This window comes from Giraffa tippelskirchi, chromosome 3, assembly GCF_054371585.1.
Source record: "Giraffa tippelskirchi isolate mGirTip1 chromosome 3, T2T-mGirTip1v1.2.pri, whole genome shotgun sequence".
NCBI classification, from domain to species: Eukaryota; Metazoa; Chordata; class Mammalia; order Artiodactyla; family Giraffidae; genus Giraffa; species Giraffa tippelskirchi.
This window is the reverse complement of record NC_137277.1, coordinates 184,042,678-184,070,657: the sequence shown is the minus strand read 5'-3', so window position 1 is coordinate 184,070,657 and position 27,980 is coordinate 184,042,678. Positions and strand designations below refer to the sequence as shown.

General features: G+C 55.2%; 1 protein-coding gene across 14 annotated transcripts; it reads left to right on the top strand.

Annotated features, from left to right (window-relative positions):
* Positions 1–511: 511 nt before the first annotated feature.
* LDLRAP1 (low density lipoprotein receptor adaptor protein 1) lies at positions 512–27,972 on the top strand. 14 transcript variants are annotated; one of them, XM_081586654.1, is made up of 10 exons: positions 512–1,639; positions 11,945–12,087; positions 12,924–13,036; positions 14,976–15,090; positions 20,708–20,780; positions 21,164–21,250; positions 21,757–21,887; positions 23,012–23,136; positions 23,321–23,355; positions 25,128–27,972. In XM_081586654.1, the coding sequence occupies exons 1-10, from the start codon at positions 1,594–1,596 to the stop codon at positions 25,172–25,174; spliced, it is 915 nt and encodes a 304-aa protein (XP_081442780.1). In that variant the 5' UTR covers positions 512–1,593; the 3' UTR covers positions 25,175–27,972. The 14 variants fall into 14 exon arrangements, with proteins under 14 accessions (XP_081442780.1, XP_081442783.1, XP_081442787.1 ...); XM_081586648.1 differs by lacking the exon at positions 512–1,639 and adding an exon at positions 2,019–2,229 and having other exon boundaries at positions 23,012–23,115; XM_081586647.1 differs by lacking the exon at positions 512–1,639 and adding an exon at positions 2,019–2,229.
* Positions 27,973–27,980: the final 8 nt, after the last annotated feature.

Here is a 27,980-nt window from a genome sequence, read left to right as displayed (position 1 = left end):
AAAGGTGAATTCACAACCACTAAAAGAAGGAAAGCTGGTTCCAGACCCATGACAGTCTACTCTGGCCTAAGGGACTGGCTTTGAACTCCATCCTGGCTTCTCTCCCAGGCCTTGGGCTCTTATCTGTAAAGTGGGTCTACTGCTGGCTGCAGTGTTGGAGCAAAGGACAGAATGGCCGAAAAAGCACTTAATTTATAAACTGAGAGAGGAACATCAGCCTCCCTGTCCCACTAGGGACAGCACAGTTCTCTTTCCCCCATCATGAGAACAGGACTCCTGCCTCCTGATCCAGAAGGATCCCAGAGGCTGCAGTCGCCTTGCTGAGGCAACACGCCCACCCCCCAGAAGAAACTGGGCGGTGGCCTGGATATGTGTGTTCTTCTGACTCCCTTTGGTAAAGCCTGACAGGCAGGCACAGGATTCTGGAGAGAATTCTAGACTTAGAACATGTGTGCTTGAGGAATTCTAGAATCCAGTAAAGTGTTAGTCGTTCAGTTGTGTCTGACTCTTTGTGACCCCATGGACTGTAGCCTGCCAGGCTTCTCTGTCCATGGGATTCTCCAGGCAGGAGTACTGGAGTGGGTTGCCATTTCCTTCTCCAGGGGATCTTCCCAACCCAGGGATCAAACCTGGGATCAAACCAGGGATCAATGCAGCGTCTCCTGCGTTGCAGGCAGATTCTTTACTGCCTGAGCCATCAGCAAAGCTCCAAGTCTAAAATCCAGACTCCCCTGGAAGTGCCTCCTTGAAAGGACAGCAGGGTCTGGGTCAAGGTCTGACAGATTGGAAGGGTCACTAGACAGGATCTCATCTGAATTCACAAGTAAAGACTAAGACCCAGACAGGGGAAGGAATTGCCTGAGGTCACACAGCAAGTCATTTTTAGAGCTGAGACTCCTTTCCCCATACCTCAGAACATAACATCAAGACCACACCATGTCTGAGGCTACTTGGGGAGTAAGGTGGGCAGCGGGCAGCCCAGAGGGCCCAAGTGGAGCAAGAGAACAGGCTGAGTCTGTTGGGTGAATCAAGTGTCCAACGAGTCTTGCTCAGGCCAACCTTATACTCCTGCCCTGTTCCCAACAAAATTCTACCACCAACAGCTCTCTTTCCAAGCCTCTCCCCCCACCCACTGCTGTGGTCATCACGTTTCTCTTGGACAAGCTTCCTGTCTCCTGCCCTCAGTCTCCCCATCTGTAAAATGGTCTCCAAGTACCTTTCAGTGGTCTCAAAATTCTAGGCCCACACCTCCCACACCTCCTTACTTTGCCAACAAAGGTCCGTCTAGTCAAGGCTATGGTTTTTCCAGTAGTCATGTATGGATGTGAGAGTTGGACTATAAAGAAAGCTGAGCGCCAAAGAACTGATGCTTTTGAACTGTGGTGTTGGAGAAGACACTTGAGAGTCCCTTGGACTGCAAGGAGATCCAACCAGTCCATCCTAAAGGAAATCAGTCCTGAATATTCATTGGAAGGACTGATGTTGAAGCTGAAACTCCAATACTTTGGCCACCTGATGTGAAGAGTTGACTCATTTGAAAAGATCCTGATTCTGGGAAAGATTGAAGGCAGGAGGAGAAGGGGACGACAGAGAATGAGATGGTGGGATGGCATCACCGACTCAATGGACATGAGTTTGAGTAAGCTCCGGGAGTTGGTGATGGACAGGGAGGCCTGGCGTGCTGCAGTCCATGGGGTCGCAAAGAATCAGACAAGACCGAGCGACGGCACTGACGGACTGACTGACTCCCGCGGCGGGGCGGCGGCTCTCGGACTCTCAGCCCCCTACCTGGTGGGAAACAAGGGGTCTGGGAAGAGAGAGGGAGAGAGAGAGGGAGAGGGAGGAAGCGACAGGGTGTCTACCGCTCGGCTCGGGGCCTCGGGGTCGCCCTTTGTCTAGACAGCCTTGGGGAGCTGGGCAGAGGCGGGGCGGGGCGGGGCCAGAGGAGCGGAGGGGCGGGGCCAGGACTAGGGGCGGGGCCTGGTCGGCCCTCGCCCCGCCCCGTCGGACGTCGGCGCGGAGCTCGCGCGGGGAGGGGAGGAGCGCGGAGTCCGCGCGCCGCCTGGCCCTGGCGGAAAGTTTTCCCTGACGGAGTTTTTGGCTGCGGCGGAGGCGGCAGCGCGGCGGCCGGAGAGGCCATGGACGCGCTCAAGTCCGCCGGGCGGGCGCTGATCCGGAGCCCCAGCCTCGCCAAGCAGAGCTGGGGGGGCGGTGGCGGCCGGCACCGGAGTGAGTGTGTGCGCGTCCGCCGGGGGCCCGGGCTGGGGGTCGCGGCGCACGGACCTCGCCTCCTGAGGGGCCCCGGAGTGGGGAGAGAGGCAGGGCCTGACCCCGCGCCCTGTGGCCCAGGAGCGACCTTCCCCGGCCCTGGGGGGTTGAGGGTCTCCGAAGCTCCTGTCCCCACTCCGGCCCCCATTCTTTGCGGCTGTGGAGGAGGGGCAGTTGCTGGGGGAAGAAACGGGAGCTCGGGGTCCCCAGGTGCGGGCTGCAGGTCCGAGGAGTCGTCTTGCGCGACCCTGGCACCTCCCCTCTTTGGACAGCCAGGGGAGGCGGGAGCTCGGCGTCTGTACCCGGGGTGGTGGGGTGGGGAAGGGACGTGGGGCGGGGGGGGGGGAGGGCTTGGGAAGACACCCCCAGCCCGCGCCCCTGCACTCTGGCCCGAAGTCAGCTGCCGGCGGGCGCCCACCTTGTCCACTTCCCCCAGTACAACCCACGAGGTCATCTTTTAACTCCCGGGGCGCCCGGAAACCGTCTCAGGTGCAAGCCCGGGCTTCGCAGGTACCTGCTGGAAGTTGGGGGCGGGGCTCAACCTGGGGTCTCAGGAGGTGCCACCCACCCACCCCGTCTAGACCCCTCTTTTGGCGGAGTTCAGAAGGTGGCCCGGCCGGCCTCCTGGCTGTGTTGGAAACCTGTTTTTATTTCTCGCACCTCGCCGGTTGAGCTTCCAAAGTCCCTGGGCGCCCGGGCGAAAGGCAGACTCTGCCGCCGCCTCTCCCAGGGGCGTCAGGGAGCCTGCGGGGAACCTCACCGGGCTCCCCCCTCCTCTCCCTGTCTCCAGTTACTCTCAGGGAACCAACCAGTCACCTGGCACCTTCCCCTGCGAGGCCTGAGAAACCCAGCCCAGGTCCCTCCTTTTTCAGGAGGAGTGGCTTGCCTGGGGTCACGCAGCGCCTTACTGGGAGATACAGAGCCAAAGCAAGGACTCCTGCACCCTCCCGCCTCCCCTGCCACCAGCCTGGGACCCTGGCCTCTCCCGCACCAGGAAGCCCGCTGTCAGTACACTCCACCCCCTTCGGTCTTGGCCTTCCAGGGCTCCACCAGGGGAGCCCGAGTTCCCTAGGCTCAGGAGAGGCCCAGGAGTGCCAGCGTGTCTGGGCCTAGGGAGTCTGCCCTGCCCCACCTCTTGCCCCATTCTGCGGTTCCAGCCGTGCCTGCCTCCTAAACCAAGAAAGGCTAGCATTGGGAACATGGTCTGGTGCCTGCTGTCGGGACTGGGGTCAGGCCATTAGAACTGGCCGAGGCCAGGGATGCACCCATCTCCCACATTTATGGACTCCCAAAATAGCTCCTTTAAATATTTGTGGGATTTGATCAGAACTTCTGAGAATGATGGCCCGTTCCAATGGGGAAACCCTGTCATTTTCTCTAGGGATAAGGGAGGAGCGAGGACAGGGAAGGAAACTTAGCAGCACCCCCTCCCCCTTCCCCCACTCAGTATGGGGAAAGGGGAGCAGTAGCCACCTTGAGTGGCAGCAAAGAGTTTCTCCTACGTGCTCTGATCTTAGACAAGTTACTTGTTCTTTCTGATCCTCAGTTTTCTCATCTGCAAAATCAGGATAAAAACTCTAACCTGGCAGGGATGTGGTTTGTTAGTTTGTTTTTATTTTTTAATTATTTTTATTTATTTGGCTGCCTTGGGTCTGCTGCCAGGGGATCTTCTTTGTGGCATCTGAGATCTTTCCTTGCAGTGCAGTGGGCTTCTCTCTAGTTGTGGCTTGAGGGCTCCAGAGCGTGCCAGCTCAGTAGTTGTGGCACGTGGACTTAGTTCCCCTCCTTCCCCCCGCATGTGGGAATCTTTACCATCTGAGCCACGAGGGAAGCCCTTTTTTTAAGCTTATTTTTAAAAAACTTATTTATTTATTTTTGGCTGCACTGGGTCTTCATTGCTGCGAGTGGGCTTTCTCTAGTTGTGGCAAGTAGGGGCTACTCTTCCTTGTGGTGCCCAGGCTTCTCATCGCAGTGGCTTCTCTTGTGGAGCACAGCCTTCACTAGTTGCAGCTCTCAGGCTCTGGAGCACGTGGGCTCAGTTGTGGTGCATGGGCTTAGTTGCTCTGCGGCATGTGGAATCTTCCCAGACCAGGTATAGAACCTGTGTCGCCTGCCTTGGCAGGTAGATTCCTATCCACTGCACCACCAGGGAAGTCCAGAAGGTATAACAGAGTCTTAACCACGGAACCACCAGGGAAGTCTCCCTGGCAGAGGTGTTGAGAAGGTTGTTGACAATAACACTTCCTTCTGGCCCCTAATTGGTGGTTTCCTTCTCCCCCACTCCCCTTTCCCCTACCTGTCATGTAGTCCTTCATCCTATTCTTTGCATTACTTTATGTATTCACCATGACTCTTGATGTGGTGGAACAAGTTTGAGGGGGGCTCAGAGCCTGTCTGCAACTGCATAGGAAAGGAGAGGAGAGCCCACTTCCTCTTAGGCAGACCCCAGTAAGCCAAGAGTGCCATCCTGGAGCCTTCTGGACCCACAATGAGCTAGGGTGAATCCCCACTTTTCCTTTTTAAGTCAATTTTTTTATGTGTAAATTGTCAATAATAGTAGTACCCAGTTCAGTTTTGTTGTTGTTTTTTGGTGCGGGTTAACTGAAATCATGTTTTGCCTGGCAGAGAGAAAGAGTTCAATTAATGGTAACTACTGCTTTTGTCACTCTACCTTTTACATAGGGTTTTTGCTTCCATTATCGTGTTTGCTCCTGTGAGGTGTCAGAGCAACGATTCTTATCAGATTCATTTTTCAGATAAAGGAACCTGAGGCTCAGGGAAGTGGAGTCAGTGTCGCCCACATGGAGCTTCCAAGGGCTGGCTCCAAATCCCTAGCCCAGGGGTCTTATCAGTGTGGCCTCATGGACTCTGACCCCAGAAGTGACTGAGGCAGAGCTGGCCGCCCCCGAGGACAGCAGTGGCCACAGGTAGAGGGGGAGGCAATGGAGTGTGTCTGGGGTTAGGAGTGCTGAGGCAGCCTGATGTGGGGTGGTGTCCCAGCCAGGCCTTGGATCCAGCCCTCAAGGTCTGAGCCCTACGCTTGAGTTTGGGGACTGAACTGAAGCCAGTGGAGTTAAGGTTAGACTTGATACCTGCTATCGGCTGTGACTTGCTCTTCACCCCTCAAGGCCCTCAGCTGGAATTAGTGTGGATCATTGTTTTATCTGCACAGAAACTGAAGCCCAGAGTAGGGCTTGCCTGAGGTCACAGAGCAAAGCCAGCAGCAGACAGGCTTCTTTGTCCTGAACCTCACCGCCCCCTGTCTCCTAGTTAGTGCTGACTTCCAAAGGGGACTCTCTCCTCCTCCCACACATGGCTTCCCCCCCACCCCCCCATGCCATCTCTTTGGGAACCATAAATATTCTATTTCAGTCCCTGGGCAGGGGTTTTCCTTTCTTCCAGCTGCCTGGAAGGCTGACTCACCCCATCCCCTCCATACCCTTATTTCCACAAGGAGTCCCTCTGACCCTCAGGTTCCTCCACGGGTTGTCAGAGAGCTCTGAGTGACCAAGTAAAGAAATCTGAGGTGCAGGTTTCAGCAAAGCTGGTTCATGGTAGTGGGGGGTGGGACGGAGGATCTATTCCTACTTACTTATAATGTTAATGATGAGAGATATAAACCCCAAACCACAATATATTGTGTTGGGCACTGATAGAAGTGTCAGGAAGGCTGGTGAGTGAGTTCGTCTCTGCCCTCTGGGGTAGGAAGCATGACTGGGGCACCAGTGAGCGATGTGCTTGTGGGTTTTGGTGACACTGAGAGGAAAGATAAAGCAGGTGAGGAGATGATAGGCTGTGTCTTTGTTTGGGTTCTTCTAGAAGCAGATGCTGAGACAGGGGTCTAAGTACAAGTCACTTATTTGGGAAGAGATCCCAGGAAGTATTCCTAGGAAAAGCGAGAAGGGGAAGGAATCCAAAGAGTGGACAACATGAAGCCAGTTTTCACTGTAGGCAACTGAGAGGCCACCCCAGGGGGAGCTCCAGAGCAGTTATTCCACTTGAGGAGCAGTTCCTGTCAGTGGTTGCAGGCTGCTGGAGATGGGAGCTCTTCCTCTCCCAGCCTGAGTGGGCATCCAAGTCTCCAGCAGCCAGAGAGAGTGGCGTGTCAGGTGGCCTGTGTGGGAATGGTACCCACCTTGGGCTTCCCAGGTGGCCCTAGTGGTAAAGAACCAGCCTCCCACTGCAGGAGACGAGGGTTCGACCCCTGGGTTGGGAAGATCCCCTGGAGAAGGAAAGGACAACCCACTCCAGTATTCTTGCCTGGAGAATCTCATGGACAGAGGAGCCCAGCAGACTACAGTCCATAGGGTCACAACGAGTAGGACATGACTGAGTGACTTAGCATAGCACGAGGAGATAAAGGTGGGGCACTGAGAGTGTCCGTGCAGGGAGTCAGGGAAGGCTTCTCAGATAAGGTGACACGGAACACAGGTATGAATACAAGGAGGGAGGAATCTGTGAACAGCCTTTCAGCCCGAAGGAACAGCATGTGCAAGGGACATTTAACCGGCAGCTGGGACTTCTTGTCACAGCCCGGTGGCTGAGGGAGGGATGTGTGGCTTGATGGAGTCTGGTCACCCACTGCCCACTGAAAGTGAGCCACATGTTCCTTTCAGGTAGCATGCAGGGCAGGTTACCTGTTCTTCCTGGGCGATCCTGAGCCTGCCGCGGCTCATGGGAAGGGGCTTGGCAGACTGCAGGAGACAGTCACAAGCACAGCTGTGAAAGTCAAAGCTCAGCACTGTGGATTCTGAGTCATGCCTAGACGCCTCTGAGTATCTTCATCTGCCAAATGGGAGTCCTGATATATCCTTGACTCTTCTCTAAAGTGCTGCACATGGCTGTGTACACCTTTGCATTTGACCCTTGGTAATGACACAACACTCACACTTGTGATCTGCCAGGCATGGTTCTAAGCCCAGCTCATGTGTGTACTGATTCCATCCTCACCACATCCTCACCCACACAGTCCCGTGGGACTGATGCTATTGTTGACACCATTTTAAAATGTGGAAGCCAAGGACCAGGGCAGCAGAGTGACTATGAACACCGCTGCCCATCTGGTGGCTGCTGCTGTTATCATTTTGAGGGGGTTGGCAGCTTACAGGATCTTAGTTCCCCGACAAGGGATTGAACCCAGGCCCCTGCAGTGAAAGCACCGAGTCTTAACCAGTCAATCACCTTTTTAAAAAAATCATTATTACTTTCTTTTGATAATCGTAATAACTTCTGAAATTTGCTTAGCACGTTTCACACGCTGAACCTTTTCTCTGCTGACGCTGCTGCAGAAGTGAGCCCATTTGTCAGATAAGCAGACTGTGGCCTGGAGAAGCAGCCACACTCCAGATCACGGCAGAACTTGGGTCCTCTTCTTGAGATACCGCTCTGTGGCTCCTGAGGCCATCTCCCCAGCAGGCTGGAGGGGACTGGAGGCCAGAAGCCCCGTTGGAGGTTCCTTCCTAGCCCACGGATTTGGCCGTAGCCCTGATAGTCCAGCCATCAACCAGGCTGAAGGGGCACGGGGGCCCCCTGCCCAGCCCTGACTCCCGGGCAGCGGCCCCTTAGTGAGGAACGAGTACCATGTTTGCAGCTACAAGTCAGACTGGGCATACGGTCCATCCGTCTCTAGCTAATTCTGACAGCAGGTCATCTGTAAAAATCACAAGTTAAAATAGCACAGTTATTACACACTACAGGGCCAAAAATAACCAGGACCGGAACAGGGCTGTGGACTCAGGCCTGTATTTGCCTGGGGGCCTCTGGGAGCTCTTCCTGATGCCTTGGGTTCCTCCTCGAAAGGAGCCATGGCCTCCAGTGTGAGGTGGCTGCATGGTGAGCCAGGCGGTTGCAGCGAGTCCCACCTCTGTCTTTGCTGAGTGCTCCCAGGTGCTGGTTTCTCTGGGGAGGGCGTGGGGCCTGCGAGAGCTTTCACCTCATCACAGAGATGAGTCATGCCCAGAAGTACAGGAGGGGAGGCAGGGTTTACCGGAGGGAAGAAAGGGCTCCTTCCTGGGCCTGGGAGGCCAGGGTGATGGGGGCTGGCAGGGAGGAGCAGAATGAGGCTGAACAGCGTCATCGAGCCGGGGTGCACCTCCTCCCCGCTGGATCGTGGAGGAGGCAGACATGCACGGAAGTCCTTCGAGAGGAGAACACGCTAGCAGGCAGCTGCTTGGTGGTGGTGATACGGCTACGGGGGGAAGAGGAGGAAATCCATACCCCGAACAGAGTAGCCCCCTGACAGGAGAGAAGAGGCCCCAGGAGGCAGAACCATGGGTGGGGCCCTGTGCTAATAAGCACATTACACTTTATTATCTCATTTTATTATCTCCTCAGAGGATCAGAACAGCCCTGTGAGCTGGAGACTTTTGCTTCTCCCATTGTATAGAGGGATTCCTCATAGTTCAGTTAGTAAAGATTCTGCCTGCAATGCAGGAGGCCGGAGTTTGTTTCCTAGGTCGGGAAGATCCCCTGGAGAAGAGAATGGCAACCCACTCCAGTATTTTTGCCTGGAGAATCCCATGGGCAGAGGATCCTGGTGGGCTACAGTCCACGGGGTTGCAAGAGTTGGACACGGCTTAGCGACTAAACCACCACCATTTTATAGAAGAGACAGCTGAGGCTCAGAGAAAGTTAATTAACCTACTCAAGCTCAGTGGATTCTAGGATTAAGGCCCTTGCTCGTAACCACTAGGATATACTGCCTCAAAGAAGGCTTCCTGGAGGAGACAATGGAAGGGTTTTCAGTCTGGCAAAGGGAAGGGCATTTCTGGTAGAGGGAGCTCCTTGTGAGCAAAGACATAGAAGTGGGAAAGTAAATGTTACATCATGGGAGGAAGCTCTGCATGATTGGAACCTCCATTGTGTGTGTGTGTGTCTGCGCGCGCACGTGTAGGAGGAGAGGCGGTAGGGCAGCCTGTAACTCCCAACAGTCCTTGTGGGCGTTACCCGTAGTGGATTTGGAGCTGGGGTCCCTCTGACTTGGTGTGTGACCTTGCACAAGTCCCATCGTTCTCTGGGGCTCCATTTTGTCGTCTGTCAAGTAAGGGGGTTGGGGAGGCTTGGTGAGTGGCCACCAGTCTACCAGGGCCCTCTTCCAGAAGCCCATAGAAGAAGGGAAGGGTCGGGCCAGGGTAGGAGGATTGCAGGAAAATGCCAAGCATTTCAGAGGTCGGGGGGGACTGGGGAATATCTTGACAACAAAGAGGTCGTCTGTGACCTTGGCAAGCTCTGGCCCTTTGGAATGGAGGGAGCGGAAGTGGCTTTGGAGAGGGGCCAGGAAAGGGCAGAGCCTGCGGAAATGAGAGCGAGGAGACATGAAAATGCGAGGAGGAAGGATGTTTGCTGAGGGGCAGGGGTGGATAAAGAGATGAACAAGGCCACCCTGGAGGGATTGGTATTACGTGCCTGCAGCCTTGTACTGAGAAACAGTTCAGAGCCTTTAAATCAGGGGGAATAGAGCTGTAGTGGATTGGCAATGTCTGCCAAGGACACAGGCGACAGGCCTGGCCGCACCTGGTTTGCCATCCTTGCTCAGAGGGGTCTCAGGTTGAAAGTGGTGGTCTGGGCAGATTCCTACAGAGAGGAAGCCTCAGGAGTTAAGAACTGAGGAGGGAAATACCTCTGGCTGTAGGAACTTCTCCTTGACATTTTGCTAAAATGAGGGTAGTTTGCCTCATGGGAAGATAGTATTGCCTAATGGTTAGGACCGTCCTTGCTCAGAGGGGTCTCAGGTTGAAAGTGGTGGTCTGGGCAGATTCCTACAGAGAGGAAGCCTCAGGAGTTAAGAACTGAGGAGGGAAATACCTCTGGCTGTAGGAACTTCTCCTTGACATTTTGCTAAAATGAGGGTAGTTTGCCTCATGGGAAGATAGTATTGCCTAATGGTTAGGAACTTGGGCTTTAAGCGTGACTTAGACAACTGACTGGACCAATTCCTTGTCCTTTGAGCCTCAGTTTCCTCATCTGTGAGATGGGAATGAGAGAATGCTAGCTTATAAGGTAGTCATGAGTGTTAGAGCTCTGTTTTGCCCTGGGGGTGGTAATGATCTTGGTTTCTTTGAGGGGCAGGCCCATTGTCTTAGTTCTCATCACCAAACCAGGACTGGAACACCTCAGGGATTTTCTGATTCTCTTTGGAGGATCAAATGAAATAGACTCCTGGTTGATGGACAGAGGATGGGATCCCTTTGGGAGCCTTCTCAGTGGGGCCTGGCCTTCTTTTGGGGTAGAGGCCTAAAGGCAGAGGGCCAGGGTCCAGAGCTGAGGATGGCATTGGGGGCATCTCAGGCCTGAAAGCATCCTTGGGGTTGTCTGGGTCATTCCTTCACTCAGGCATGCCAGCTTGCATGCATCAAGTTCCTGTTCACCTGGGTCTCATTCTGGGAGGGGTAGGGGGGGACTGGGAACTCCTGTGAGTTCTTGTATGACCCATACCCCAGCGAGGTCCACACTTCTCCTCTTGTCCCTCTGCCTGCTCAGGGCTTCTCACGTGGGTGGGGCCAAACAGCGGCCTCTTTACAACTCTCCCTCCTGGTCTGTTTCACTACCCAGTGAGCCAGGCTCCTCCCCTCTTCCCCACCTTCCTTCCTTCTGTGTGCTGCTGTGTGCCATAGCTGCAGCCCAGGCAGTGTTCGTCTCAGAGAGGAGAGAGGCCTTCCCCAAGACCATGCAGGTGGAAGGAAGCAGAGCTGGGATTTGAACCCCGGGCTTCTGGAGTCAGGTGGCCTTCAGGTCATGTCTTTTGAGCAGTCACCTCCCTCCTTCCCCACTAAGCCTTACCTCACCCCTGCTCTCCTTGGACTGCTGTGTCTTTCCTGGTCTCCCCTCCTCCCTACCTCTTGGGGTCTGTGGCTATGCAGAGAGGAAAACAGGCCAGGCTGGGCCCACGGGAATCACCTAATCTTGAATTCTGACTCCAACCCTTTACTCATTGGCCTTTGTCTGCCAACTTCATCTTTCTGAGCCTCAGTTTCCTAATCTGTAAAGTGGGAATAATATCCATCTCACCGGATTGCACTAAAGATCTAATAAGAAAACAGCATGGTTTGCCCTCAGAAAGTATTAACACTGAAGTTAAGAGTTTGGGCTTGAAAATCAAAGTTTGATTCTGGGCTATTGTACTTGCTGGCTCTGTGGTCTTGGTCATGGGATTTCGCCTCCCTGGGTTTCACTGTCTTTGTCTCTAAATGGGTATTCTAAATTGGGCTTCCCTCATAGCTCAGTTGGTAAAGAATCTGCCTGCAATGCAGGAGACCCGAGTTCGTTTCCTGGGTTGGGAAGATCCCCTGGAGAAGAAAATGGCAACCTACTCCAGTATTCTTGCCTAGAGAATCCCATGGGCAGGGGAGCCCAGCGGGCTACAGCCCACAGGGTCGCAAGAGTCGGACACGACTTAGCGACTAAACCACCACCACCAGGTCTCAGTGTCTTTGTCTCTAAATGGGTATGATAAAAGTGTCTGCCTCATAGGCTCTCATGAGGGTTAATGAGAAGATTTTACGTAAAGCTTCCTACCACGGTGTCTGGGATATGCTAGAAAATGTTAGCCCTTCATTAAAGATAAAAATAATGATAGATAGGGGGACCCAGTGTCCCTTGCTGGGTCTTCCTAGGAGATGGGGGCTACAGGCGCAGGCCCTACCCATCGAGGTCTGAGGGCCTGTCCTCCTCTGCCCAGAGCTGCCTGAGAACTGGACAGACACCCGGGAGACACTGCTCGAGGGCATGCTCTTCAGCCTCAAGTACCTGGGTATGACGCTGGTGGAGCAGCCCAAGGGTGAGGAGCTGTCAGCTGCCGCCGTCAAGAGGATCGTAGCCACGGTGAGCCCAGTCAGGGCGGGTTGTGGGAGCTCCAGGCGGGGTGCTAGCTCCTGCGGGGGTGAGGGTCGGCGTTCATCACCCCCCTTCCCCGTGTATCACCGTGGCTGAATGTATCAGAGCTGCCCTGCCCCCCCCCCCCCCCGCATCTAGGTTAGAGCCTCTAAAGGGGGGAGCCATTGGGTGTCAGGGTCAAGGCCAGTGTCCTCCTGTCTAGCTTTATGGCCGTGACCTCTCTAAGCCTCCTGTCCCTCAGCTCAGGCCACCAGCCAAGGGAGAGATTGTCCGGGGCAGGGGGGATTGCTGGCACCCACCGCCTGCCCTGTGACCTGAGAGACAGGGTAGCCCTGTAGGACTGATCGCCTCCCCAGCTCTTGAGTGAGCACGTGCCATCGGAGCCCGCTCTCCTGGTGGTCTAGGTCCCCCTCAGCTCAGACCCCGGCAGGTACAGTGGGTGGAGCGCAGGGTCCCCATCCTACTGGACTCTGATAGCCTATTCAGTCCTCAGAGTCTGACCTCCTTCCTGGCTGTGTGTCCTTGGGCAAGTCCCTTAACCTCTCTGAGCCTCTTTCACCCCGAGGCAGACTCCTGCCGCCTGTGAGGATGTCTCGAGGTCCCGTACTTGGCAGACGGCAGGTACTCTGTGAGCGACCCGTGTCCCTGTTTTTATCAGAAAGGAGTGTCGACCGAATTATCTTCCCTGTCGTGTCTCTGCCAGTGACCTGAACTGAAGCCTCCCATGGGTCTCACATCTGGGGCTCAGAACAGTGGGGAGCTACCCATGAGGGTGGGTCCCAAGTGCGGCAGGTAAGGCTCCTCTGACCCACGTCTGCCCCAAGGCCAAGGCCAGCGGGAAGAAGCTGCAGAAGGTGACTCTCAAGGTGTCACCCCGGGGGATCATCCTGACGGACAACATCACCAACCAGCTCATTGAGAACGTGTCCATTTACAGGTACGCTCAGTGTTGCCCGGCTTCCCTCTGCCCCTCAGGGCGGTGGGTGGAATGCTTTGTCTGAATCCAGGCTCTACCACTGCCTGTCTGGGTGACCTTGGGGCCTCAGTTTCCTCATCTGTATCTGTCAGGGTGGAAACAGATCCTGCCCCAGGGGCTGTTGTGAAGCACCGAGTGCCCAGCACCTGGCTCACAGCTAGCACCTGGCTGAATGGCCGCTGCCGCCGTCTCTAGTTGCAGCTGCCCTGGGACACCCCGCACCTCCCCCTTGTGCTGCTGAGTCAGGCTTGGAGCCGACAGCAGCGCCGTCACTGCATTTTTTCACTGGGATTACAGCAGCTCAGCTCTGGACATCTGGCCAGGCGTCTAGGGAGGCCTCAGGCGCATCTGAGGCCAGAGTGTAGACGATCTCTGTAGAGGGTGGGGGCTGGTCACAGGTTGACAGGCCCAGCCCTTGGAGCCTCAGGCTATCCCCACCTCTCTCTCAGCTGGTCAGTTGTAGGACTTCAGAGGTGGAAGAGACAGAAAACTCAGGTCCATTTTCCATCTGGGTAGCTGAGGCCCAGAGAGGGGATTGCCCTCATGGTGAGGTCACGACTGCGTTGAGTCCAGGACACCGAGCGCAGAGTTGTGTCAGGCCTTGCGTCCCTACACCGTCTTGCTTCATCTCCAAGCAGATGGCTCAGCCAGCTAGAGCAGAAACCAGTGCTGGGGTTGGGGTGTGTGTATGTAGCGGGATGGATGTAAGCTGTGGGGTCGTTGTAGAATTTCTAGCTTGTGTCTTCCTCCTCCCTTCCTAATTCTGCCTGCCTCCTTCACCCAGCGTTTCCCAAGTGCCTGCTCTGCTGAGGTCTGTGCCAGGTGAGGGGATCAGACCCTACCTGCCTTCAGGGACCTTCTAGTCTAGGAGGGGATGGAGGGGAGGACATGAGAGAGAAGTGTTTCCCAAGAGGGCAGAGAAGGAGAGGCCTGCCTGGGGTTACCCGGGAAAGCGTCTCCTTGCTGAGGTGTGAAGAATAGCAGGATCTAGTTGATTGATACCCAAAGACCCAGGGCATTTAGGAGACTGGCTCCCCAGGGTTGGAGGAGAGGCGGCTGGGAACCCGGCACCCCCTCCCTCTGCCCACGTGGGGGTTTTAAATGGTCCTGATTGATCCCTTTGTCAATGCCTGTGATTGAAGCTGGGGCCACGTGAGTCAGGGAGTCGGCGGAGCTCCTGCTCCACCTCTGGGCCCACAGCTCCTCTCCCGACAGGGATTCCCAGGACGACTGGAGGCTGCATGGAGGGATCAGACGGGGTGAGGGGGTGTTTCAAGTGGGGGAAAGCTGCCTCCCAGGCCCCCACCCTGCTCCCAGCTCCTTTTCCCCTGGCCCGAGCTCCAGGAGGACCTGCTAGCAGTGTCAGTCATCCTGGGAGCGATGGGCCTGGGACTCCTCTGACCTGTGATCAGAAGGCGGGCAGTTGGGGGGCCTTCAGGTGAAGGGCATCCTTCTCCCCCTTCCAGCCGGTCAGTGCAGACCTCCGTGAGGCAGCATGGCAGTGGCTATGGCCCCCAGCCCACTAGTTTGGTGGTCTGTTAGCCTTAGTTTTTTCACCTGAAAACTGGGGGTGGTACGAGAACCCATCTCAGGGGGAAGTTCTGAGAATTCAGTGAGGTGCCATCTAGAATGCTGCCCGGTGTGCAGTAAGGGCTCAGCTGCTATTGTTTGGGGATGTGGCCTTCCTCCAGTCTTTCCCATCACTCCTTCCTGCTGAGCCTGGGTTCCCTCCCCTCCCCTGTCCTGCCACAGCTGGCCCAGGGTGCCAGGCCCAGGGTCCTGCCCTGGTGGAATAAGATGGCAGGCTGTCTGGACCTCAGGGGATATGCTCTAAGGGATGTCCCGGATGCAGTCAGGCCCCTGTCCCGGAGTCTGGTGACACTTCCCCCCTGCCTTTCAGAATCTCCTACTGCACGGCAGACAAGATGCACGACAAAGTGTTTGCATACATTGCGCAGAGCCAGCACAACGAGAATCTTGAGTGCCACGCCTTCCTCTGCACCAAGCGGAAAATGGTCAGTGGGGGGAGGCTGGGCTCGGGTGGCCGGGAGCCTCAGCTTGGGGGCCCTGACTGCAGGGGAGGCAGGACCCAAAGGGGGTATCGGTTAAAAGTCTGAAATCCCTGGGAACTTCAAGTGGCTCCTCAGCTGAGAGCCCAGGGAACCCATGTAGGGCTGTAGGCCCCCTGGCAGGGTGGACTGCCCTCAGCTGGCCTGTAGGCAGCAACAAGCCCACTTTCCCAGTGAGTACCCTGGGGCCCCTTCCGCTCTATCATGATTTGATGGATTTGAGATCTGGGAGAGGTCGCCTGTCCCTGGTATGGTCTGAGGATGCAGGGCGTTACAGAGCTTAGTCTTTGGAGACTGGTGATCAGAGGGGCCCAGGGTGAAAGGCAGAGGTGAGGGCCCCTAGAGGACCTCGCTGGCTGTGGTCAGAGCAGCGAGAGAAATGGCCCTACGTTGGTACCTACGCTGCCTGTTTCAGTGGTAATCTCTAAGGTATCGTCTCATTTGCTCCTCAGAACAAATCTGCGAGATGGGTGCTGTAACTGTGTTCATTGTTTTTATTTTTAATGAGGAAACAGCCTCACAGAGGTCGGCTCTCTTGCTCAAGATGATGTAGCCAGCCAGGCAGAGGGAGGGTCTAAACCCACGTTTCCTCCCTCCCTGTGTGACTGAGGAGCCAGGAGCCCCTCACCCCATTTCCAGACCACCCTGATCACATCTGGCTGGGACGGGTGGGACCTTGGTGGTCTCTGGGCTTTTGTCTTGAATTTTGTGGCAAGCATCTGGAGTGAGTCAGCCTTTGGCATTGAAGTTTTTGTTGCTGAGGCCCCTGAGGTCTGAGCATCCGCCCTGTAAGGAGGTTCCTGACGTTTATTGATTTAGTATTGTCCTCAGTTGATCTCTGTGTCCGAAGCCCAGAGCCCCAGTTCCTGTATCCTAGGGTCCTTAAAGCCAAGGAGACAGGATCTGTTCAAGTCCCACTATCATCAAGGATACATCCAGGACATCGCGATCTTAAAGTGGCCCCCAGGCTTTCTGCCGCCCCTCAGGCCGGCAGTGGAGCACCGTCCAGTCCCCCTCTCTGCTTCCGTTGTCACTTTGCTGTTTCTGACTCTCGTGCTTCCCTCTCATAAGGCCCTTTGTGATTGGGCCTGCTGGGTAATCCAGGATAATCCCCACCTCAGAGTCCTTAACTTAATCACACCTGCCAAGTTCCTCTTGCCGTGTAAGGTAACACAGATTCTAGGATTAGATTGTGGACATCTGGGCTGGGGGGTGGGCTGGCTTCCCTGGTGGCTCAGAAGGTAAAGAATCCGCCTGCAATGCGGGAGACCTGGGTTCGATCCCTGGGTTGGGAAGATCCCTTGGAGAGGGGAAAGGCAACCCACTCCAGTATTCTGGCCTGGAGGATTCCATGGACTGTATAGTCCATGGGCACGCAATGAGTTGGACATGACCAAGCGACCTTCATCTTTTGGGGGGGAGGGGGAACGGTTCAGCCTACCTCAGGTCCTGTGGAAGGAGCGCTGTAGGAGGACTCTGGCCAGGGGCCTGATCCCACCCTGCAGCCGTGGGTGAGACCCTGCCCTTCCTTGGGCTGTGTTGCCATTGGCAGAATGCGGAGGTCACCTCCATGGCCTCCTGGATTGTTCTCAAGGGTCCCACTTTCTTTGTGCACCTTGTTCCTTCCCTGCAGACTCCGTGTCGCCAGCTGTTCACACAGGCCTCGTGATGCCCTGGGTCCCTGAGCTGCGGTGGCTTCTCCCGTGACAGCCTTGTTCCCCACAGAACAAGCTTATTATGTCCCCATTGTTTGTCTCTTCCTCCGCACTGAGTGGAGCAGGCGCTGGGCAGGGGCAGCTGGCCCTCAGCCATTGCTGCAGAGCAGGGGCTCCCAGCATGCAGGGACTTCCTCTGGGGTGGCGAGGTCGGGGGTGAAAGAGAGCGAATGCTGGTCCAGGGACTACGGGAGCCTGGCCTGAGGCCAGAGGACTTTAGACGGGCTTGAATGAAACCAGTCTGCCCCAGGCTGAGAGGTCAGGTTTACTGCGGAAAACAGCCGGCCACTGCTCGGTGCTGACAGCACAGCCATTGGCAGAGGACCGGCTGGACGCCCAGCGCCCAGGCTCTTCGCTTTTCTCGGCCCATTCTCATCTGCATCAGGAGCAGCTGGATCTTGGCTTGTCCTTTTCCAGCCTTTCCCACCTGGCCTCTCCAATTCTGGCAGGCCCCTCGGAGAGACAGCCCAGCCCAGGGCGGTGTAAATAGACCATCTGACACGCAGGTGGTGTCCTTGGGGCTCCCAAGGCCTCAGCCGAGGCCAGACTTCAGTGTGTTATGGCCTCGTGGTCTGGTCGCGTTGGAGATCCCGAGACTCTCAGGGCAGAGAGGGTGTGGCCAACGAGGAGGCAGAAGGTGAAATGAGTGCCTCAGTTTCTGCATCCCTGCGTCCGGCAGGTCCCTCCACAGACACGTGCTGCTCCCTGTCCTGGGCTAAGCTCTGTGCTGGGCACCGGGGATCCAGGGGAGTGAGGCCATGGAGAGGAGAGCCGGGAATCAGTAGCTGGCACGCAGGGAGCTTGGTTCTCGGGTGGTGGTCATTGTCATGCTGGATGTCATGAAGACTTCTCGGAGAAGGAGACATTTTGAACTGGGCTTTGAGGGATGAGTAATAAGTAGGAGGAGTTTCCCAGGCCAAGAAAAAAGGGGCAGGGTGGTGAGAGGGTGGGTGCACTCCAGCCCAGGAATCATCAGCACGTGCAGAGACACTAGGTGCAAACTCAAATGATATGATTGGGGGTGGGGGATTCAGATGTCACTGGAGCCTGGGTGGATGGCATCTCAGGGGAACCTTGAATTTGGATGTTGACGCAGCCCTCAGGCCTTTTGGCCAGCAGCCCAGAGTCTCCACATCCCCACCCTTCCTCACCGGGCTGCCTGAATCAGCAGGAAGCCTAGACCCACCCAGATGGAGGGGGAAAGGAGTCCCTTTCTGGGTCGCCCCCCAGTTCAGCTCAACATGGGCAGCACAACCACAGGCCTCTCTTCCCCAGAGGCCCCCCTTGCGCATGGCCAGGATAAGATTCTCTACAAAGAAATGTTTTTATCTGCCCACCTGGGAGCCCTCAGCCAGCACTTCAGCCTCTGGCTCGGAAGTGAAGGTGCCATTGCCAGCGTCAGTGGGGAGCCCAAGGTTGCAGTACAGGTGGACTCCCTAATTCTGCCTGGGGTCAGGTGGGCAGGGCTCTTCTCCCTCTCAGGATGGTGGCATCCCCCAGGTAATCCTTTGGTGCAGCAGTTAATGCTTCTGGGCCACAGGGTGTGCAGGCACCTGGCCCGATTCGGTTTGAGTACCCAGCTGGGATTCTGGATCCCAGCGTCCTGGCCTGGGTCTGCAGCGCTAAGCCCAACGGTTCCCTGTGAGGAGCTGACAGCCTGGTTACCCGGAACAAGACAGGGACATGAAAAACGGGGCAAGGTAGTACCAGGCCAGACAGACAGACCCACAGGCCAGAGGCATTCAGGAGGAACGGACACCTGGCCTGTGGAATCAAGGAAGGCTTTTCTGTGGGCAGGCATGAGCAGTCCTTCCATCTCATGCTGTTGCCCAGATTCCTGCCATCGCCCAGGAAAACGGGGCCCACCCCCCCTCCCAGTCGCTGTCCAGCCTGGGCTTGCAGCCACCTGCAGGCATCTGCATCTTGAGTTGTATTTGGTTTAACTTGCAGCTCAGGACTTCAGGGCAAAAGGGCGGGGATGTATGCAAATGAGCAAGCAGATTTATGCAAAAACAGCATCAGGCCTGTGTCCCCAGATTTCCTGGAGGCAAAAATAATGGTGTTCCAATCTCCCTGCCATGCAGGGTGACCAGCCCTTGCTTGGGTGTATAGTGATCTGACTCTGGCTGGTAATTAGCCCATATTTTTAGTTCATGGGCAATTCTCAATGGTAACTGGGTCTATTAAACTTGATTCAGACGTGACAGCTTAAATTGTAAACAGCTGTGAAGAGTTTCATACTTAATTACCATATTTAAGTTTTGCCATAAAGCACCCGTACTTCTATCAAAAATGTAAATGACGGAGACATTCAAATGAGATTTTATACTTCGTGAAGTTTAATTGGCAGGGATCAGTCAGCTTGTTTAGGGATTTTAAATTTTAAAGAAGAGTTTTAAAGGCAGTAGCCACAGATTCATTTCTCAATTAAATTGAGTTGTCTGGCTGAGGGGAAGAGAGTGGGGCTGAGGCTGGTTAGGCCTGAACTTGTACACTTGAAAGAGTCTGGCCCTTTCTTCCCCAGGCCGGGCCTGCAGAGGAAGCTACATGTCAGCTTCCAGCTACAGCTGCAAGTTCTAGGACTTTGGCTCCCAAAAGTCGAGCTGATTAACGCTGAGCTGAAATCAGAGAGGAAGGGGCTGAGATGAAGGTGGGCTGAGGATCAGTCCTGGCTGGAGCGTGAGGCCTCAGAGACCTGTCCCCAGGCAAATGCAACCCAGCCAGTATCCTAGGCACCCCTGGAGGGCTCTGGAGATCAGGGGTGTTCAGAGTTGATGCTTGCCTTTGGGGAGCACCCAGTTGGGGTGACATAGGCAGGCAAGCATGGGCTTTCCCAGTGTCTCAGCGGTAAAGAATCTGCAATGCAGGAGACACAAGTTCAATCTCTGGGTCAGGAAGATCCCCTGGAGGAGGGCATGGCAACCCACTCCAGTATTCTTCCCTGGAGAATCCCCTTGAACAGAGGAGCTTGGCAGGCTGCAGTCCATAGGGTCACAAAGAGTCAGACACGACTGAAGCGACTTGGCAGGCAGGCATGCAAACTGCTGACACTTTCACATGATGTCACTAGAGAGAGGTAGGCAGGGCTGTGGGAGCCCAGCGCCTGTGCTGTCATGTGACACGGCATGGCATAACGTGGTGTGACGTAAGAGAGGTGATGACATTTAAGTTGGGTTTAAAGGGGTAGATGGGAATCCCCCAGGGGGTGAGGGCCAACGTGTGGTCCTTCTTTATAAGTGGATGATGGCCCTGGATGGTTTTAGTCTTCTGCTCTGGGCCCTTATTGACATCTTGGTCCTGCCAGGAAATGTGAGCGCCTCACACAACCTTTCTGGCATCCAGTTGCAAGCCCCTTTGACCTGGCATAGTCCTAACCAGAGTCTAACCTGTGCCTCATTTAGGCAGTGGTGGGGACCCTTTCCCAACTCTGGCTTTTCCGTTCTGTAATTCTAAGGGCTAAGTTACTATGTGAAGTCCTCAGGTCATTAGGGAGGACTTCTTGGAGGAAACAAGCCTCACAGTTAATTAATTGCATTTAGGGAAACTCAAAGGGGAAGGAAAAAAAGTGGAGGTGAATAGCCATTGCCAAGGTGGGGGTTGAAATACTGATGGGATCCTTGGCTGGGCTCCGGGTAGTGAAGATGGGGCCTCAGCTGCCTGGGGAAGGTGTGGCCCCTTTCCTTCCAGGCTGCTTTGGTGATGGGGAGGGGCTGGGATTCTGCCTCCACCCATCAGACATTCCAGAGCCAGGGTGGACCTGGCCTGGAGTCCCTGGGGCCTTCGGTGGAGACTTGCTGTTACCTGCCTAACACTGGACCCCTCCCCCGACTCCACTTCCTGTTTTTTAGGCCCAGGCTGTCACCCTCACAGTAGCCCAAGCCTTCAAAGTCGCCTTTGAGTTTTGGCAGGTATCCAAAGAAGGTGAGTCTTGTTCGTGGATGCAGCGAGTGGGTGATGGTGGGGGGGAGGGTGTGGGGGTGTTGAAGACCAGCCCAGCAGTATGGGCGGGGCAGATGGTAAAGGCTCTGGAGTCAGCTTCATCATCTACATGTTTTGTGGCTTTGGCCAGGTCTCTGCACCTCTGAGCCTCAGTTTCTCCATCTGAAGAAACTGGGAACAGCTGTCTCCCTCCCCTAGGGTCCTTGTGAGGAATAAATGAAATATGCTGAGTTTCTTTCCTCCCTTCTGGAGACCTGACATCTGGCCCCCCTGAGATATGGGCCACAGCCTGCTCCTGCCCAGAGGTGGCTAGGGCTGGAGTGCTGGGCTCGGGGACTCCCAATACGCTGTGCTTGGTCCCACAGAGAAGGAGAAGAGGGAGAAAGCCAACCAAGAGAGAGCGGACGTTCTGGGTGGGGGCCGCCAAGACAGCGCCCCTTCGCTGAAGAGCTGTGAGTCTTGGGCTGGGAGAGGGGCCTGCCCTTCATCCAGAGCACCCCCCCACCGGCCATCTCCCTCCTGGGCCGGGGTCAACTCCTAGGTTCTAATTTTTATTTTGTTGTTAAACTAATAATACTTAATTATATATAAATTAGCAAATGTAGGTAAAAGGAAAAAATGACTTGTTTAGGTGCGTGTCCAGATACGTCCTGTACAGATATAGAAATCTGGGTATACTTCTCTCCCTCCACACTTTACAGAACCTCAGTGCCTTTTGTGAATATGGATTCCAGCCTAAATCACAAGTGGGACAGAGCCTCCCACCCTGTGGGCTGCTGTGCAGCTGCTTCGGGAAGTTCCAGGGTGGGGCTCCGGTGGTCTGGGTGGTGGGCCTGGAAAGGCCATGCCCGAGGAGGGAGTCAGGACCAGGCCAGCCCAGGAGATGCCAGGATGGGGCCCAGAGACTGGGCTGAGGACGGGAGCCTCCCCTCCCGCTGACGCACCTGACCCGTCATAGTGGTCGTCACTGGGAACCTGCTGGACTTGGAAGAGACGGCCAAGGCCCCGCTGTCCACGGTCAGCGCCAACACCACCAACACAGACGAGCCACCGCGGCCTCAAGCCTTAAACAGCAGCAGTGTTGTCTGGGTGAGTGATCATGGGGCCTGGGGATCCCCCCTGGATCCAGCGAGCCTCGGCCTGGTCCCTGGACAAGGCCTAAGGCAGCTCCTAGGCAGGCCCTGGCACCCACTTCTTGCAGGCCTCTAGGAGGTCCTGACCCTAGCAGCACCCAGGCCATGGGTAGGGGATGAACAATGTCCCTTTGAACCCAGGGCTGTGTCGCCAACAGGCTTGACTCCCAGCAGAGCTGTCTCCTCACAATGCTTGCTCTTGGCCCAAGCATCCAGCTCTGCCCACAGCAAGACCAGCCAAAGGCCCCCTTGTTCTCACTGTGGGCCGTTCTCTCCTGATGCGCCCTCCCCTTCGGCCATCTGAATGAGGAGCCTGAGACTCAGACAGGCAGCCTGGCCCTGGACTGGCCTGTGACCCGGGGCCAGCCCCCTGACCCTTCGCTGTCTCAGCTCTCTCACTTTCTCAGTGATAATGACGACCTCTGCCTGAACAGTCTTCCAGAGGAACCTGATTTTTTTTTTTAATTTAAATTTTTTTTCATTTGTGAATAACTTCAGACATGAAGTATTACAAAAACAGTACAAAAAATTCCTGTTCCCCTTCATATAGAATCCCCAATTGTTAACATCTTACATAACCACATAACAAAGATCAAAATCATTAACATTGATACAACACTGTTACATAAGCCACAGGCTTTGATTCACATTTCTCCACTTGTCCCTCCAGTGTCCTTTTTCTGGTCCAGCATCCACTGCAGAATGCAGAATGACATGTTACTTCACTTGTCACGTCCCTTTAATTTTTAAAAATCTGGACCGTCGAGGGACTTGAAAAACTGCCAAATCCCACTGCCTGTTGGGGGCTACTCAGTGTCCCCTGAGCAGGCACCGTGAACTGGTCTGGGAGCCAGCCTTGCCACCTGCCCGTCCCCCAGGAGGCTGCGGAGGGAGCCTTGCCCATTTTTTTTTTTTCCCACCTAGGCTGTGGGATTCCTGCTATCAGCTATCCCTCCTGAGCTTAGAATCCTGGCTCAGGTTTCGAAAGGGGGTAAAAGCAAGAAAACCTTCCCGCCACCCTCTCCCCCTCGGGTTTGGAAAGCTGCAGAGATCATGCAGTCCAACCTCCTCATTTTACAGAAGGAAAAGCTGAGTCTCAAAGAGCAGCGGGGACTTGCCTCAGTAAGGTGTTGCCAAGTTGTCGCAGAGCTGGGAACTGAACCCCCAGGCCTCTGGGCACCCAGGTGCCCTCTCTCTCGTCCCAGGTTTGGGTCCCTGTGCTGAGGTGCTGATGGCAGTAGCCAGGGGGAGGCCTTCCTATGCCCGTTCCCCCAGGTGCCCGCCAGACTCCTCCCGTCCTCCTGCGTGTTCGGTCCCTGTAGCTTCCCAGGGCTGTGGGCACGTGCTCCCCCTCTGAGGGCTCTCATCTCCCGCTTTGTTTTCCCCAAGGAGCTGGATGACGGCCTGGATGAAGCATTTTCAAGGTAACGTTAGCTGGGTTCCTGATGCTGGGGAAGGAGGCCTGGCGCTTGCAGTGGGGAGGAGCTGGCCTCCAGGGCTCATTGCTCTGTCCGAGAACATGAATCCTGACCTTCTCCAGAGGGAAAATCTCAACTTGAATACGTCCAGGGGCGGGGAGCTCACTGCTCAGCCAGGCCTGCTAAAGTGTACTTGCCGATGAAATCTGAAGCTATTATTCCTCGTGGCTGCTTGAGCACAGTCTGAGCTGAACTGAGTGCACTGCAGCTCAGGTTGGCTTCCTCTTCCTGTGCCTGGTGTAGCCTTCAAAAATGGGCTTTTGGCGCAGGCTTTGTCCCCTCCCGAGGTTTTTTCCTCTGGAAAGGGGCAGGGAGAAGGCAGTGTTAAATTAAATCCATGTAGCGTTTACTTGAGGTGGGAGTGAAGCGCATCAGGAGATAGGTGGTCTAGCCAGAGGCTGGTGGCATTTCCCCTTTGTACCAGGGTTCATCTCTGTCCATGGCTGCCTTCAGCTCGGGGACATGCCACCATGAAGGCGGGCTGAGGAGAGGCCTGGGCAGCTCAGGGTCCTGAGTCAGGCCTTCCTTTCTCCCTTGGGACCCACAGCAGCCCCCTACAGCTGTCTCCCCCTTCCCCAGCCCCTTCCTGCCAGAGCCAGTGGGAAGCTCTCAGCCCAGCCCTGGGGGTCGGGGAGCAGCACCTGTGGCCCCTTCATTGCTCTTGTGGCCATCTCTCCCGCTTCCCTGGCTGACTACAACCCTCCTGTTTGAAGGAAATCTTTCATTTGCTTTTTCCAGATTACTAAAGTGTCATGTGCCCTTAATTAACAACTTTGAAAATCAGCAAAGCATTAAACAGGAAATAACACCATCCCATAATCCCACAGCCCAGACTTTGGGGCTTAACTCATGCTGATCTTATACATATACATTTTTTTTTTGCCTTGATCAGCTCATGATATTTGTATTTGGGGATCCTGATTTTTCACTCTACGCTGGTATATATCGGGAGCATTTCTCCAGGCTATTAAAAACTCCTTGTAAACGCCTCATTCATCAACTGCCTCACGTTCTTTTAAGGATGTGGGCTGTAATTAACTCTCCGAGTCTTTCTGACATGTAATCGTGCCCCTTTTTGAATTTACTTTGTGAACGGCGCTGTGTTGAACGTAGTTAGAACCAGTTGTCTTCCATGGTTGCCCCAGGCCCCCTCTGTGCCCTGGCACAGCTGCCCTTTCTTCTCTTTCCTGGGCATTTCCTGATGGAGCCGTGGGTGCCCCAGCCCTCTGTGGTGGGAATGCCACTGCCTGACCCACAGTTTTCTGAGCCACTTGACCCTTGAGGGTAGACTCCCTGGTTAGAGGTTCCACCTCTCCCAACATCTGGGTCTTTCTTTTCTCTAAAAAATAATTTTATTTATTATTTTTGGTGCAGTGGATCTTCATTGCTACAAGAGGGCTTTCTCTAGTTGCCATGTGCAGGCTTCTCATTGTAGTGACTTCTTTTGTTGCAGCGCGTGGGCTCAGTAGTTGAGGCACGTGGGCTCAGTTGCCCACATGTGGGATCTTAGTTCCCTGACCAGGGATCAAACCTGTGTACCCAGGTGAATTCCTAACCCTTGGACCACGGGGGAAGTCCTTCGTCTTTCTTCTTTGTCCCTGAGTCCTGCTGTTTGCCCACCCATGCTCTCTCGCTTCCAACCCTGGTGCTGGACTGTCTCCTTGGGCCCCCACCAGTCCCTTGCCTGGGCCCCCAGCTTACACAGCTCTGCCTTCCAGGCTGGCGCAGTCTCGGACAAACCCTCAGGTCCTGGACACTGGACTGACGACACAGGATATTCATTATGCCCATTGCCTCTCACCTGTCGACTGGGACAAGCCTAACAGCGGTGGCGCTGAGCCGGACGACCTCTTCAACTTCTGAGGCCTGGGGCTGGCAGGACACGTGACAAACCAAAGCTCCCCACGTTTGGGATGGGGGCCAACTCCTGGACCCCCCCGGCCACCCTCCAGTCAGCAGCGCTGTCAGCCTGAAGATCAAAGCTGCAGCCAGTCAAGCAGAGGGAAGGAGAGATTTTTTTTAACCCCATTCTTTCTCTAAGAACTGAAAGATGCCTTGAATATTTATTCAGTGACTCCTGGTTCCAGAAGCCAGTTTGGCATCAGGCACGAGCGCAGTGTTCTAACCAGCTTCCCGCCCTCTCTTGCGTGAGCACTGCTCGCTGTGGGTATCAGGATGGTGTCCTGGTTCCAGAAGCCAGTTTGGCATCAGGCACGAGCGCAGTGTTCTAACCAGCTTCCCGCCCTCTCTTGCGTGAGCACTGCTCGCTGTGGGTATCAGGATGGTGACCAAAGCATTTCTCGTCCTTTCTCTCTGAGGGCCCAGATTTCCCCGGAGGCGCCCCTGCTCCTTCCTGAAAGGAGTTGGGTCCTTCGTTTCTGCCACCCTTTGAGCACAGGAGGGCCCCGCAGTCTCGGGAGAAGACGCTTCGTCCCGCTCGCCTTCCCAGCAGGCCCCAGCAGGCTGGGGCTTGAGCTGCTGCCCCCGGGGGCTCAGAGAGACAGGGGCAGCCCCGACCAAAGACGGCACGTGGCAGGCACTTTAGAGCACTCACTGCGGGTGCGGCCGCCCGCTCCTCGATGGTGCTGCGTTGTGTAGAGCTTTCTTTCTGCCCTTCCGAGAGAAGGGGCCCAAAGTCCCCGTGGAGGGTCCCCACCAGTGCTGGGAACCAGTGTGACTGGCCGCCCCTGGACTCCTAGAGTCTGCCTGCAACAGTGGGGTCATCTGTGTGGCCGACCCCCCCCCCCCAGCCACCAGCCCTGCCCACCCTTCCCCCTCTGAGCGCTGCTGTTGGGTCTGAGCCCCACCTTCCCACACTTTCCTGAGATGACACATGAAACATAACACCTAGGTTTGTTCTGCGACTCCTTGGTCACAAGTTTCAGATGAGGAAACTTGAGACCACACGCGTGGAAGAAGTAAGAGTCGAGCGTAGAACCCAGATCTGGTGCCAAAGCTGCCTTCTCACCCTCACCTCTCACAACTCGCACCTCCTTTTTTTTTTTTCTCCCTAGCTTTGTCCTCCCAGGAACCAAAAAGCCCCAGCTATTTTCTGACCAAAATTTGTTTCATAACAAACCATCTGGTGCCTTTACACACAGAACTGGCATGAGCCTGCGTGCCCTGCTGTCTTGCTGTTGATTTCCGTGAAAATGGAAGTGTTTGAAGTCTGCTAATTCAGAGGGTGAAACAAAACCAAACTTCGTAAGCATTACGCAGTTCCTTCCTGACGCTCCAACCCCAGGTCGTGCCAGCAGCCGCCTGTCTTCAGAGTCTACCCGACTCCCCTCTCCTACAGGGCTCCCGGCAAAGCCACCAGCACGCCCTCCATCCTCAGGTGCCGCCTCCCAGGCCTGGCTTTACCCAGCTGAAGTCCCTGGTGGTAGTCGGAGCAAGTTACACCAGCCTAGGAAACAGCATTTTTTAGATTTTACGTATCTAACTAAGCATTGGAGTCAGAGCACAGACAGAAATGCCTGGGTGAGACGTGGGGTGGGATTGTCTTTATCAGAATGTGGCCCTGGCCCAGCTCCCACACCGCCCCCCACCCCACTACCCAGCCCAGACCTCCTTGGTGTCAGCCCCTGTGTCTGTCATGAGGCAGCAGGGATTGGGCCTGACACAGGCCGGCCCTGGCGCGAGGGTCCAGGAGCCCAGAGAAAGGCCGTGCTGTGTCTGTGTGACTCGCAGTGGGGCCTTCAGCTGGTCTGCGGCCAACAGTGGGCAGTGTGCTCCTCGTGTGTCTGCAGATAAGTTTGTGCTTTACTTGGTGTTGCTGTAAAGGAATTCTAAAGAGGAAACAAAAATAAGTAATAAATGTTCTCTTTTTCAAAGACAAAGAGCACTCGGATGGAGCGGCCTCTGGCGGACCCTGCCCTGGGGTTGTTGGAGCAGTGGTGACTGCAGGCCCAGACATGGGGAACGGTGGTCTGTGGTCCCACAGATGAAACCAGCAGGTCCTCTTCACTGGTCGATGGGCTGTGTGAGGTCATCTCTGGATAGCATAGTGAGCTCAGCCCTGGAGAGGTCTCTGAAAGTCTAGGTCAAGGCCCCTAACCAGGGTCTGTGACCCCTTGAAATATACGTGGCCACACATATTTTTTTCTTGGGAGGGATGTGTGTCATTTTTCTCGCCCTCTCAAATGAGGCCATGATATTTATTCATTTGACAGACTTGGTGCTAAACTCAAACCAGGCCTGGGACTTAGTGCTGGGGACTATGCGGTCCGCTTTGTCCATATGGACTCAGGACGCTGTGGCTCGGGTGATTGGGGGTGGTGGGAAGTGTGTGTTGGTGACTTGGGAGACCCAAGGTCTAGCTCTGGCTTTGCTGTCTGGGGCTATGACTCTGAATCCGGGACTTCTCTCCTTGAGCCTCAGTTTCCCCATCTGGGAAAAGGGTACAACCATCACGACCCTTTTCTGCCTCTCCAGGTTTTGTGGGACTTGAGTGACAGTTACCATATTGTTGGTGATGGGCGTAGATGGCTCAGAGGTTATCTCAGAACAAAAGGCAGTTTGGACCAAATTTATTTAAGGAAGTCAAAGTAAAACTGAGAACAGTGGCCACC

Coding starts and splice junctions, on each gene's coding strand:
- LDLRAP1 (XM_081586647.1), top strand. CDS start 2,139: ATGGACGCGCTCAAGTCCGCCGGGCGGGCGCTGATCCGGAGCCCCAGC. Junction 13,037..14,975: donor GAGAACGTGTCCATTTACAG/GTACGCTCAGTG, acceptor CCTGCCTTTCAG/AATCTCCTACTGCACGGCAG. Junction 23,137..23,320: donor TGCCCTCTCTCTCGTCCCAG/GTTTGGGTCCCT, acceptor GTTTTCCCCAAG/GAGCTGGATGACGGCCTGGA.